Raw genomic sequence first — 11,795 nt, 5'->3', positions numbered from 1 at the left:
AAAGTCGTCCCATACTGGCTTGCCATGCCAATAGCTCTTGATCTAAAACATTTTTCATACAATGCCACGCTTCCGATATTGGAATAAGATCGGTGGAATCGTCTAGTAGTGAGAGCCCCATCAAATTCTTTTCCCAGAAGCTACATACCACTCAAACATCGAGGGCATCTGAAGAAGGCGTATAGGGCGATTGTTAACTATACAAGAGAGTCTCCTTGTCGACGAATTCTGGATCAAAGTCGGTAATAGAAACCAAAGTGAAGTCCTACCGACCATTTCAAGAGTTATAAACATCCCCGGTCTAAGGAAGCCAAAAGACTTTTTCCAAATTCGCTTTCCTAATGCGAGATTTTGGACAAATTCGGGAATATAGTACATTTCCACACAGGTGAAAGCCAGTCAACCAGACTTTATTGAATCATTGCGATGGCAACCTATATCGCAGTGCAATCGAATGCCATCTGAGAGGTACTGTGCATCAGGCCACGGACGTGTCGCCTTACTTCGCCCTTTTTGTCTGCTGTTTAATTTAAAAACATTTTGAGAATTCCTTTTAGTAAAGAAAGTGCGGAAGTTGATCACGATTCATTCGATCCAGCCTGCTTTGGTGAAAAAGGACATATACATATATGTATATGGATATATAATATTTTGTATGAATTTGTTTTATGACATTTATTTTCCATATTTGTAGTTGTTAATATTGTATTAACATAAAATATACATAAAAAACATCAGATTTTGTTTCATATTACATAATTTGACTTTGCCTATTGTGTTATGCCATTGTCATGGTCGGTCGATTATAATCGATCTTCGTCTATCTGCTATCTGCTTTATCCGCATTCGTATCTTAATCATTATCTGCATTTTCTGCACCTTGTTGTTGTATTTGTTATACTCACTCTCAAAATGTTATGTGCTTGTTTTGTTTTTGCCCTTTATGAGAAGCTGGCTCTATATATATGAAAATATTGTATTTCAGCGGATTTTGTTGGAACAATTTGTACAGGGATTAAAATTTTTGGTTTTACAATTTTGTTTGATTTTTACATTTCCACGAGACAGAGTTAAAAATTTCGCTAAATATGTTTCTGTATTTTTTTATTTTTTTTGGGTTCTTTATGCGTTCCGTTTTATTATATATTTTTGGGTTTTGTTCCTTTTTAAATATTATTTTTGGTTTTTTTTGTTGTTTATTGTAGAAGCAGCCTGAAGACGGTTTTTTTAGACGCAAAAAGTGCAAGTTTTTGTTTTTTTTTTTTTTTTTGATTTTTTGTCCATTTTAGTTTTGGGTTTTTTTTTTTTTTTTTTTTGCTTTTGTGATCGAATTTGAAAACTAACATTAGCATACAAAAATTGTTCATATGATATATATATATATAGATACATACATACATACATATAAGTCCATATATATATTTATATATTTTCTTTTTTATTTTATAAATACCTCCATTTTCTCTAAAGTTTTCGCTACTTAAGATTATTGTACAAGCAAAAATGTATGAAAGAAAATGGAAGAATGAAAACAGGAAACGAAAACGAAAAATCTTAAAAAAATGGCAACAATCCTTAATTTGGAAACGAGACGAGGAAACTAGTTTTCATGTTGGAAGTAACTAATTGGTTTTTGTTTGCTGGTTTCATCGTTTCGTTCGTTTTATGTTTTTACTGGTATTCATCATCGCTGCTTAGCAGCATGGTCTTCTCATTGTAGTTCTGGCTGATGGTAGCCACCCGCTGACCACCCGGCATGAACTTTCTTTGATTGCCCAATGTCTTGGGAGCCACAGCGCCGCCGCCGTTTCCGTTGCCGCTGCCCCCACCGTTGGTAGCCACCGCATTGTATCCTCCACTTGAGGTGTGTATCGATTGCTGAATGGCCCCACCACCGTTGCCGGCTCCACCATTGTTGGGATCGTCGGGATCATAGCTGGAGACACGTATGCCACGAGAATTTTTGCCACCTAAACACATACAAGTTAGTCAAGTGAGGCAGAGAGTTATACTTCAGTGTACTTAATAGGATGGTATTGAATCAAGTATATAGCTCGATTACGTATAATGTTTGTATATACAGAGATCGGGGGAAGCATATCTCATGCCATGCAAAAAACACAATGCCAAAACGTTTGTTTGCTTATTTTACATTTATTCAATACATTTAATTATAAATTTATCGATATCAATTTATACATATATACTTTTTTTTTTTTTTTTTAGAAAACATTTACAAAGAAAAAAATAAAAGCACAAGAGCCTATCACAAAAAAAAAACAATTTATGGGGGAAAAAAAGTAAGTAAAATGAAACTAGGATAAATTTGTGTAAAAGATGTTTTGTTATTCATTGTTTCTTCTTCTTCTAACGCTTTCAATTTCTAACACTTTTACATAGAAACAAAAAAAAAAAAAAAAAAAAAAAATTAAATAAGAACATTACAGAGAATTGGCAAATATCTGTTTGTTTTATAATAATACAAAATTTCAGAGCTACATAGAGAAGTTTTCACATTTCTTTTTGAGTTTTTCAAGCGGGTTGGGTTTTCAATAATTTATTATGTTTTCCTTTGTTTTTTTTTTTTTGAGCTAAGTTTGATAATGGAATTGTAATTTCTTTAAATATAACACAAAACATAACTGGCTTGACCTGGTTTTTTTGTTTGTTGCTTTTCTGCTATTTATGTTGCAGCTTCTGAATATTGTTGAGCTAATTTTTAATTAGGCTAATGCAATTTGGAAAGAACAAACGATAAATCGTTTGGTTGCTGTATTACACAATATAATAATAATAAAATCTTTGTTAACAAATTACATAATATTTTACAATATTACTCAGAATTATTATATGCAGCATAATGTGTAATGTGTAAAATTTATAGAGCTAAAATTTAAATAAAATTGATTTAAAAAAAGGATTCTTAAGAGTAAACGTAAACGTAGTAAAACATCAGCAAGTGGAATATGGGGACAGGTTGGTTTTGGATTGGGAAAATTTGAAAATTTGTTTTGTAAAAACATAAAATTTCTTAGAGTGGGGATGCAGAGGAAGAGTGAAGAAATTCATTTTCCTCAATACTATATATTAAATTTTTTGTTTTCTTTTATGAATATAGCCCTAAGGATCAGTTTTTGAGTGCGCGCTTTCTTTTCTCTCATGTTATAGTGGGTGTATGTGTGGGTGTGAGTGTGTGGTGTGTGTGAGTGTGTATAAGTAACTAAGGCCTGAAAACGTATCTGAGTAGCCTAAAAGCTATAAGTACACTTGTTTGTTTTTGATTTTGTTTTGCAGTTTGTCGTTTGTTTTAGTTTTTGTTTGACCCTCGTTAGAAGATATTTGTTTAGAGCTTTTCGTAACGCTGAGTTGAGGTTACTTCTGCAAAAGATAAGAAAACAAAGAAAGAAAGAACGAAAATCAACCAAAAATTGATTATAAATAAAGGAAAGAAAAAAAACAATATATGTATGTATGTATGGAAAACAGACAAGCAAATGCAGGCAATAACAAACATTCAAGGAGAATTAATTTTTAAAAGAGAGATAGAAAAAGAGAACAAAGAGAAAGAGAGGACGTGCACAAACTAAAACCACACACATACCTGAACTATATTGTGTATATTGCTGATATTGCGGATGGAAATTGTGTATAGCATCTGTCATAATATCCTTAGGATTCATTGTTTCCTGTGCAATAAACCAAACAAATTTATATAAATTACAATTTCAATTAATAATAATTCGATCATTTTACCTTAAGACTGCTGGAAATCGACTGCATCGTAACAGATCGTCCATGGCCATCGCTAATGCAGCTGCGTGCATAGACCTGGAAAGACGAATTGGAGGGAATTAGAGAGAGATTAGTTTAATCGTATGATACATATATGACTCTTTTTTAAAAGGTGAAGAAAATATTCTAGAATCTGCCAAAGAACACATATGTAAGCCGGGTCTAAATTTAATCTGTATGCAAAACCAACAAAGAGCTTATGAAGAACAGATAGCTCAAAACGGTTGAACATAGAACAGGTAACAGGTAATGTTATGGGGGTGTTTTGCTGGTTAATAATTAATAACACTATGCACCAGTATGTTTATAGAGACATTTGTCAAAAGGAATCCAAGTCCAAGTGTGCAATAACTGGGCTTCAGTGGCACCGGCTGGCAGTATTAGCAAAACATTCGTTTTATCTTGTAGAGGAGTGGCTATATATATATTTCTGACGATGTTTAAGCATGAAACACCAACAAATAAACTTCCATTGTAGTTATGAATCATAGGAAAGTTTCTTAGTCAATGGTTTTGAAATAATTGTTATTAATCTCTTGCTAATGCATTTATTTAATGATTAAAACTAGTATGATAATATACACAAACGTGTTCTCTCACAACTTGTTCAAAGTCATTTGGAACATTGATGAAAAGTAGTCCCTTAAATCTTTGCATGTCGAAAGTATTGAAGTACTCAATGATGAGTAAACAAATGCATTTTTCGAATGCACAAAAAAAAAAATAGAAGCCTTCTATGGATAAGTCCAAAAATACATATACTTTTCCTTAAACTCAATAAGGTAAAATAAAAAGATATAGATACATATATAATATTGTGTGCACCATTAAGGTTTGCGACAAAAATTTGAAGTTGGCTATAGTCGTTTGGGCAAAGAATAGTTTTTATGTAAAATAGCGACAATCATCGAAAATTAATGTAAAATCGTAATAACAAGAAAACGTTTTTCCCCTCCCCAAACGTGAAATTTAACTTTGAATGACGGTTGACAATCGTTCTGCCTATCTTATCTCGCCGTCATAGTTTCTCATAAATACCTGTCAAATCTTGGCCCAATCAAGTCACTCGACTCACCCGGTTACCTGAACAAGAACACATACACACACACCCACGGCGTAGAACTTACTCACCTGATAGGGGAAGGCATATCGCAACGCAATGGCAGCAAACAACATTTCGATGCATATGAAAAAGTTTTGGTAACCAGCTGACACGGTACCCGCCTCCGCGGTGACAGCGCCCGCACTGTCCACAATGGGCGAGATCACATTGGCCTTCTCGAGTATGGCCAAGCCAACACCTTGCCAGAATGATAAAAATATAACCGATTTGATGGTGCAGAATTTCAGAACAGGTTCAAAAGGTGTCAATAGATCCCGTGTGGCAAAGTAGAACAGATAGAGACCATATAGAGCCAGAGATACGGAAATGTTATATATGATTGTAATATAGATATAACCGCCATTCACACTGTAATTAAAGATACAACAGTTTAGTCTTAGCCAAAATTCATATAGTACAATTAAATTAATCTCAAACCTCCAATCACCATCATGATAGTGTCCAAAAGCTTGTAGGAAAATTATAATAAATGCAACGAGCGGTTTAACCAAACAGAATTGCAATGTTGCCTGCTTGCAGAATCTTAGGAATCCAATTGTATAGGTCTTGCCCTTTAGACAACATGTGCCATATAAGCAAGAAGTTTTAATGGGTTTGCCACGTATCTCCGACATGATATTACCCTCTCCGCCCAGGTACTCATAGCACAGGGACAGAAAGTTGTAGATCACGAAAGCTGCAAAAGAAAAGAGGAGGACGTGTTAATTCAATTCAAATCAAAATTTGTTTAACCTAGGGACTCTATGTGGAAGTAATATTTAGCATATAACTGATCTAAACTACTTTTTCTAAACTCCTGGACTCCAAAATATTTACAATATTCGCTAAATTCATTGGACTAGCTTCTCAGTTTGGCCTGATCTACAAGTCCGTGATTGATTTTCCACACCGAAGTGTTGATTCAGAGTTGAAGGTAAAATCTTTGTTCATGAGGAAAAGGACTAAACAGCCAAAGTTATGTTGTTACAGAAAAACCTCAGAGAGGCAAGGCTATCTGCCTAAACGTTATTATTTCTTGACTACATAGGGTAGGGATTCTCATTAGACACTCTTACCTTCATAGCAATCTCGAACTGTGAAAAAGTATATGTAGACATTGTCTGAATTAAAGAATAAAAGACTTATCCATGAGTATGTTGCATAGATGGGCACTATGAACAGTATGCGAACAATCCATCGCTGCTCCTGAGGATTAGTATACCAACGCAAGTGTTGATAGATCTAAAAGGAAATGACAATTGTTGAGCTGTTTAGATTGGTAGTTGCTTTTAGTCACTCACCTGTTGACATGTTATAAACAATGCGGCCCACACACAGACGCCGGCCAGGATTTGAGCCGTCTTTGTTTGCAGGAATATGCCATCGCCCACATGGAGCAGGGGTTCCAATGGCGCACTTATGGGATCATCCTTCATTGCAACAATATAATTTGAATTGGATTTCACTGTGGTCGATGCAACAGGAGCAGATGATGTGGCTGCTGTAGATAAATTGCTGGCATTAAGAGCCGCCTCAATAAGACTGGCGGCTGTTGTGCTCATGCTGCCGGCAAAACAAATATAAAAAAACTTTGATCAACTTTTCTTCAATTACTTATATATATATATAGACTACAAAGAGAATATCAAAATCTAGAGAAAGAAAAGAGAGTGACGTTCATTTCTATGTCAGTTGATAGAAAAAAGATACAGCCAACGAAAATTTCCCAACATTATTTTGTCAAGTCGAAAATTGGGTCAACCGGTAAAAACAAAAAGCAAAAGAGGTAATGGACGCATTAGATCATCGTCATCATCCTCACACGCAACGCAAAAACCTAGCAAAGAAAACTCAGATATGCATTAATAATGGACACAGAACAGAAGAAAAGTCACAGGAGCAGTGGAAATATTTTACGACCTACAGACCGACAGACCTACCACTCCGGCACCTTGTTTCAGGGTCATTTTTAATAGTCCCATATTGATTCTAGCCAACAACTAAACATAAGCCAAATGAAGCCACCGCCCGTTTTCCCTTCAATGAATAAACGAGCGTAAAACAACACGCGATGTATGTATGCATGTATGAGCACCGCACTTGGGCCAAATGAAATGGAAAACCTCAATTATATATATCATATGTACATATGTATAGACCGAAGACTATCAACCGACGACACCGCTGCATTGGTTAAAGATATTGTTTTATGGCCTAAGTCATCATGGGTGTATCTAAATGTGGGCAGAAGACGATCAAATAAATGCTGAATGCATCAAATGACAAATTGATGTATTGATAGAAAGCTTATATAGAAGTGATCAAAGGACTTGTCATTACTCTGTAATCTCATTATGCGTAATCCTTCCAAATGCCGGCTAGCGAGTTCGATTCCTTTTAACATACAGCAAACAGCTTTTGCTTTGTTATTACTAAAATCAATACCAATTGAAATATTAATGGCTAGATAGCTTAGACTTTTTTCAATCAATAAACAACAATCGTTTGTGACTAATATCAAATAAAATAAATAATAATGTTTCAAAAATACATGCATACATCCATATGATGTATGTTTAACGCGTACATCATCTCAAGGTTCAGTACTTCTAATAGTAGAGGGAAAACTATGCATAGAACAGACTATCCAGACGGGCTTTGACCTCTGAACAAATGATAGTTTTATCATTTTGGAATAAAAATCCATTAGAGGGGACCTTGGATCCAATGATAAGGTAAAAGGACGATCCTGTTTATTTTGCAACGCCTTCTAGTTTTTAAAAACATTTTATTTTTCCGATATACAAGAGCAAATCTCACTAATTGCCCTTCGGTACCCGATGAAACGTGACAAGGCGGCAATTGGTGACAATCAACATCCTAGTTCTAGCCGGCAGCGATTTAAGTCCACCATCTTTGGTCAAATGTTGTAAAGAACCCAACAAGTTTGTATTTGTAAATGTCTACTTTTCTTGGCTACTTCCCGGAAGAGACTAAAGATATACCTGAACACAAACTTATAGATCTCTTTGGCCATATCACGGTGCGCATAAAGAAGTCCCAGTTTACACGACACATCCAACGGATGGATCCTATTATCATCTACTTAGTCGACGGATAGGGGACAAGTTTGGCGGACAGTAGGTTAATCTTCAATATTTGTATAATGCTATTATATAAATCCAACTCTATTGAAAAAGTTTATTAGATTTAAAATACATATGTGTGGAAAATTCCTGAACTTCCTTTCTCTTTCTCGTTCTCCTTCTTTCGGGCGGGCAGCATCTTGCAATTTTCTGATCGCACAGATACATATTGTCCGCGTAAAAGGAAGAGATCCATTAAGCGATTTTTCAGTTCTTAAGCCCATAAAATTGATAGTGTCAAAAGATTTGACGAACCGGAAGTATAATTTTACAAAAACATTTTCGAACAATCTTCGAACAAAAGAATGCCCTTGTAAATTAAATAAAATGGTAAATAAACTCATTAAAAAGCCCAAAATGAGGTGCTGGCTATTGGATACCCTCAACAAACCTGAGATCTTTTGTAGCTTAGTGGGAAAATCACTCTTTGCGGGATGCATTTATTTTGCTGTAAACCGGAATTATACTATAAATATATGTACATATGTATATACTGTATATATTTTAGCAAGTCAAAGAATTGACTTGATTCATATAAGCAGTTTGCAAATTCGATTACACCATCTTTATCTTATAAAAATAAATATACAAAATCCCCAACAACGAAAGCGGACACAAAAATGACTCACAAGCAAAAACAAAAATAAGGTTTACTTTTTAAATAATTTGAACTTTAATGCGATGCGAATCCACTGTGCCAAGTGGAGAAACAACAATAAAGTGCGTTAAAACATCAATTGACGTGCAAAGTTGTTGCTCTTGTATGTGTTATTTTTATTGGAATGACACTGAAAAATACTGAAACCCAGAAGAAATCAACAACAAAGAAGAAAAAACAACAACAAGTTGCTGCTGCTGCTGAAGATACACAGAAATTGGCAAAGAAAAGTCTCCAAAGTAGAAATAAAAGAAAAAACCACAACAACAGTAAACTCTCCAATGAGGTAGAGGAAGACTCCGCTGGTAAACTAACTGACAACGCAAAATGCGTGGACACCATACACCATACGGTATGGCAGAGCGGGAATGGGAGCTGCTAATTATATATTTTTGGACAAGTTAAGCAAACTGTATGAGGGAGGTGGCAGAATGGGAGGAGGGTGGATGGTATAACATTGTGTGGCTTCTGACAGTAAATAAACTCAGCAACTTAAATGCCAGCATATGCGACCTTTTGGAGACTCTCCACATTAACTCCTACACCACCCAAAAACCACCTCCCCCTTCTTAACAAACTCTGCTAGCTTATCAATGCGAAAAATATTGAAAATAAAAACACACACACTCACACACATACTAGTGTTTAGGCACACACAGACACTTATATATACATACGTATATGGAGAACAACTGGAACTGGAAATCACTCTTCAATTTCGTCATCGAAATTTGGTTATTTCTCCTTTTCAGGGAAAACAACTTTTTCACACACTGCACACACACACACACACACATGGTCGGACAATCTGGCAAATATGTTACTTTCAATTATCTTCGCTTTAATTACCTTTTTTCCTAATGCAATTCTCCACGATTGCCTGTTCGTTTTCACAGTTGAAAATAACTTTTAATTTTTTTCTTGCTCTCTTTCTCTCTCTAACGTTATTTGCTTTTGCACTTTGAATGACGGAATGCTACTTTTTGTTGGTGCTGCAAATGAATATAGACAAATTTCACTATTATTTGGGTTAATTAAACACTTTTAATCGTTTTGACCAGAAACTAACACAACAATCACATCAACAAAACTTACAAAAAAAAAATATTAAACACAGCAAAAAATTATGTGAAAATTACGCACGACACGATAGAGCTGGCCAACCATCGATGACGTTACTATCGAGTCGATAACGATAGCTTTCGATTCACTAACGTAAACATTAACGTTATCTTTGTTTCCTCCTCCCGTTTTGTTTATCTCGGGGCGCACTTTGAACAATTATCAGTTTAAGTAAGATTTTTTTTCTTTCTCGTTTTCCTAAATGGATTTTCGAAATGCCCGTGCCAGGCAGCCGGAAATTGTGCGATCTGTGCAAAAGGATGCCCGCTATACAAATGAATGTAAGTGAACAAAATATGCCAAATGTAAAAAACTACTAATTGACCGTTTTTTAAATGCTCAGTGGCCGAGGATTTGTCGGACGTGCTACGTCTGACTGGACCGCGGAACTGGATCAAATATAATCAATTGTGCAAGCTCTTGGCGGAACTCAGTTACCATGGTTTCGCTTCCGTTAATAATTTGCAAACTCTTGGAGAGGAATATACGGGAATCATACAAGTGGATGGGCAATACAAGCAGATACCAAGTCGCCTGGTATGTCTGCATTTTCAAGCTCCTTGATTGCTATTAACAATTGTTACTGTTTGTTTTGCAGCTTCAATTGTTGGCCATTATTTTGGAATTCGGTGGTGACTCTTTGTTCCTGCGCCTGTTGCACAAATCGGAAGTTTTTATTGCCAATCATGAGGAGATTCGCCCCGAAGCGAAGCAACAGATAAAGAAACTCATCCATCGATTGCGGCAGTCACCTAGCTACATTAAGGCTTTGCACAAATCCCTCTTTTATCTGGATGCTAGCAAATACCAGTTGTCGAAGCGAACGACTGGAATAAATTATGTGCTCATTCGTCACTGGCTGCAGCCGGAATTTTCTCTTTATGGGTATAAAATTCTGGGAGCTATTACATTCCTTCAAGTCACCGTGTCACTGGCAATCAGCAGTTGGGATATGTGGCGAGAGCACAAACGCCAGCAAATGGAAGCCGTTAAGCAGGCCTGCAAACGTTTTCTCCTTCAAAAAGAATCATCCAAAGAAAAGTCTACATTAGCAGATGCTCCTCAGTGTATTCTCTGTCTAGAAGCCAGAACAAATTGTAGTCTAACTCCTTGTGGCCACTTGTTCTGCTGGAACTGCATTCTTGACTGGTTGGAGGAGCGCGATGAGTGTCCCTTGTGTCGGGAATCTCTGAAGAAATCCCAAGTGATACAACTACAAAATTTTGTCTAATATGCAGTAGAAATGGAAGAAGGGATGGGGATATAATGTTAAGCTGTTTGATTTTACAAGTTTTTTTACATACATTCGTACTCGTTATTTAACTGTTTAATATACATATTATATATATTTAAATGTTTTAACAAACAGTATGTTATACTTATTTTGTGTTTCATGTTTTTTGGGACTTGGGATTTTCTCAGATGTCTTGTGATTGACGCTTGGTCATCTCGCCGACTTCTATACACCATGCACTAAGTGAAACATCTATTTAAATTTTATAAAACTAAATGTTTCATCAAAATATGTATGCTATCTTAGGCACTCTTACAAGAACTGTAGCGACACCAACTCCGCCCTTCAGTCCGACTTTTAATAATTTCGGTGTATTAAGATTAAAATTTATCCTGATCCTTAGATTTGGACTGTAGTCTATCATACAAACCCAAGAGATATGCTTTGCTGAAGATCACAATGCCAATATGACTGGCTGCACCAGTTCCAAGAATGACACAGGCATTGTAGAATCTGCATTAACACAGAAAAATCTTAAAGCATTACATTTACACCAGCTAAAGAAAAATGCCCCGAAAGACTCCCATTTCTACAAACAAGGCAAGTGACATATCTGGGAATGACCTGTGATATGGGACTAACTTTGAGGAAGCATCTTACACAGCGATCTCCACTACATTGCCTCAATCGCCAATAAAATGGCCAGGACAATCTCTTAATATCAAATATTCCGTAACAGCA

At 35.8% G+C, this 11,795-nt stretch overlaps 2 protein-coding genes across 6 annotated transcripts; one reads left to right on the top strand and one right to left on the bottom strand.

The window, feature by feature from the left end:
• Positions 1 to 1,587: 1,587 nt before the first annotated feature.
• Tmep (Transmembrane endosomal protein) lies at positions 1,588 to 9,913 on the bottom strand. Of its 5 annotated transcripts, none has more exons than XM_068287126.1 (9): positions 9,794 to 9,913; positions 9,548 to 9,690; positions 6,196 to 6,457; positions 5,971 to 6,136; positions 5,333 to 5,591; positions 4,924 to 5,263; positions 3,754 to 3,828; positions 3,602 to 3,686; positions 1,592 to 1,970 (listed from the first exon to the last, which is right to left on the bottom strand). In XM_068287126.1, the coding sequence occupies exons 3-9, from the start codon at positions 6,454 to 6,456 to the stop codon at positions 1,672 to 1,674; spliced, it is 1,485 nt and encodes a 494-aa protein (XP_068143227.1). In that variant the 5' UTR covers position 6,457; positions 9,548 to 9,690; positions 9,794 to 9,913; the 3' UTR covers positions 1,592 to 1,671. The 5 variants fall into 5 exon arrangements, with proteins under 5 accessions (XP_068143250.1, XP_068143227.1, XP_068143243.1 ...); XM_068287142.1 differs by having other exon boundaries at positions 9,842 to 9,863; XM_068287157.1 differs by lacking the exon at positions 1,592 to 1,970 and adding an exon at positions 2,517 to 3,378.
• Positions 9,914 to 9,936: 23 nt separating this feature from the next.
• Positions 9,937 to 11,186, top strand: Pex10 (peroxin 10). The gene is made up of 3 exons (XM_068287169.1): positions 9,937 to 10,101; positions 10,164 to 10,357; positions 10,419 to 11,186. Exons 1-3 carry the CDS (start codon positions 10,023 to 10,025, stop codon positions 11,049 to 11,051), a joined length of 906 nt encoding a protein of 301 aa, XP_068143270.1. The 5' UTR covers positions 9,937 to 10,022; the 3' UTR covers positions 11,052 to 11,186.
• Positions 11,187 to 11,795: the final 609 nt, after the last annotated feature.

Source organism: Drosophila tropicalis, unplaced genomic scaffold, assembly GCF_018151085.1.
Source record: "Drosophila tropicalis isolate 14030-0801.00 unplaced genomic scaffold, ASM1815108v1 contig_115, whole genome shotgun sequence".
In the NCBI taxonomy this organism is placed as follows: Eukaryota; Metazoa; Arthropoda; class Insecta; order Diptera; family Drosophilidae; genus Drosophila; species Drosophila tropicalis.
The sequence above is the reverse complement of the archived record's forward strand: the minus strand, read 5'-3'. Positions and strand labels throughout refer to the sequence as shown.

Bases quoted from the DNA above. Each gene is read 5' to 3' on its own strand.
- Tmep (XM_068287126.1), bottom strand. From the start codon at position 6,456: ATGAGCACAACAGCCGCCAGTCTTATTGAGGCGGCTCTTAATGCCAGC. The intron at 6,137-6,195 runs GTGAGTGACTAA...ATTTCCTTTTAG, and splicing joins TGTTTATAACATGTCAACAG to ATCTATCAACACTTGCGTTG. The intron at 1,971-3,601 runs GTATGTGTGTGG...GTATGTGTTTAG, and splicing joins ATATACACAATATAGTTCAG to GTGGCAAAAATTCTCGTGGC.
- Pex10 (XM_068287169.1), top strand. From the start codon at position 10,023: ATGGATTTTCGAAATGCCCGTGCCAGGCAGCCGGAAATTGTGCGATCT. The intron at 10,102-10,163 runs GTAAGTGAACAA...TTAAATGCTCAG, and splicing joins TGCCCGCTATACAAATGAAT to TGGCCGAGGATTTGTCGGAC. The intron at 10,358-10,418 runs GTATGTCTGCAT...TTTGTTTTGCAG, and splicing joins AGCAGATACCAAGTCGCCTG to CTTCAATTGTTGGCCATTAT.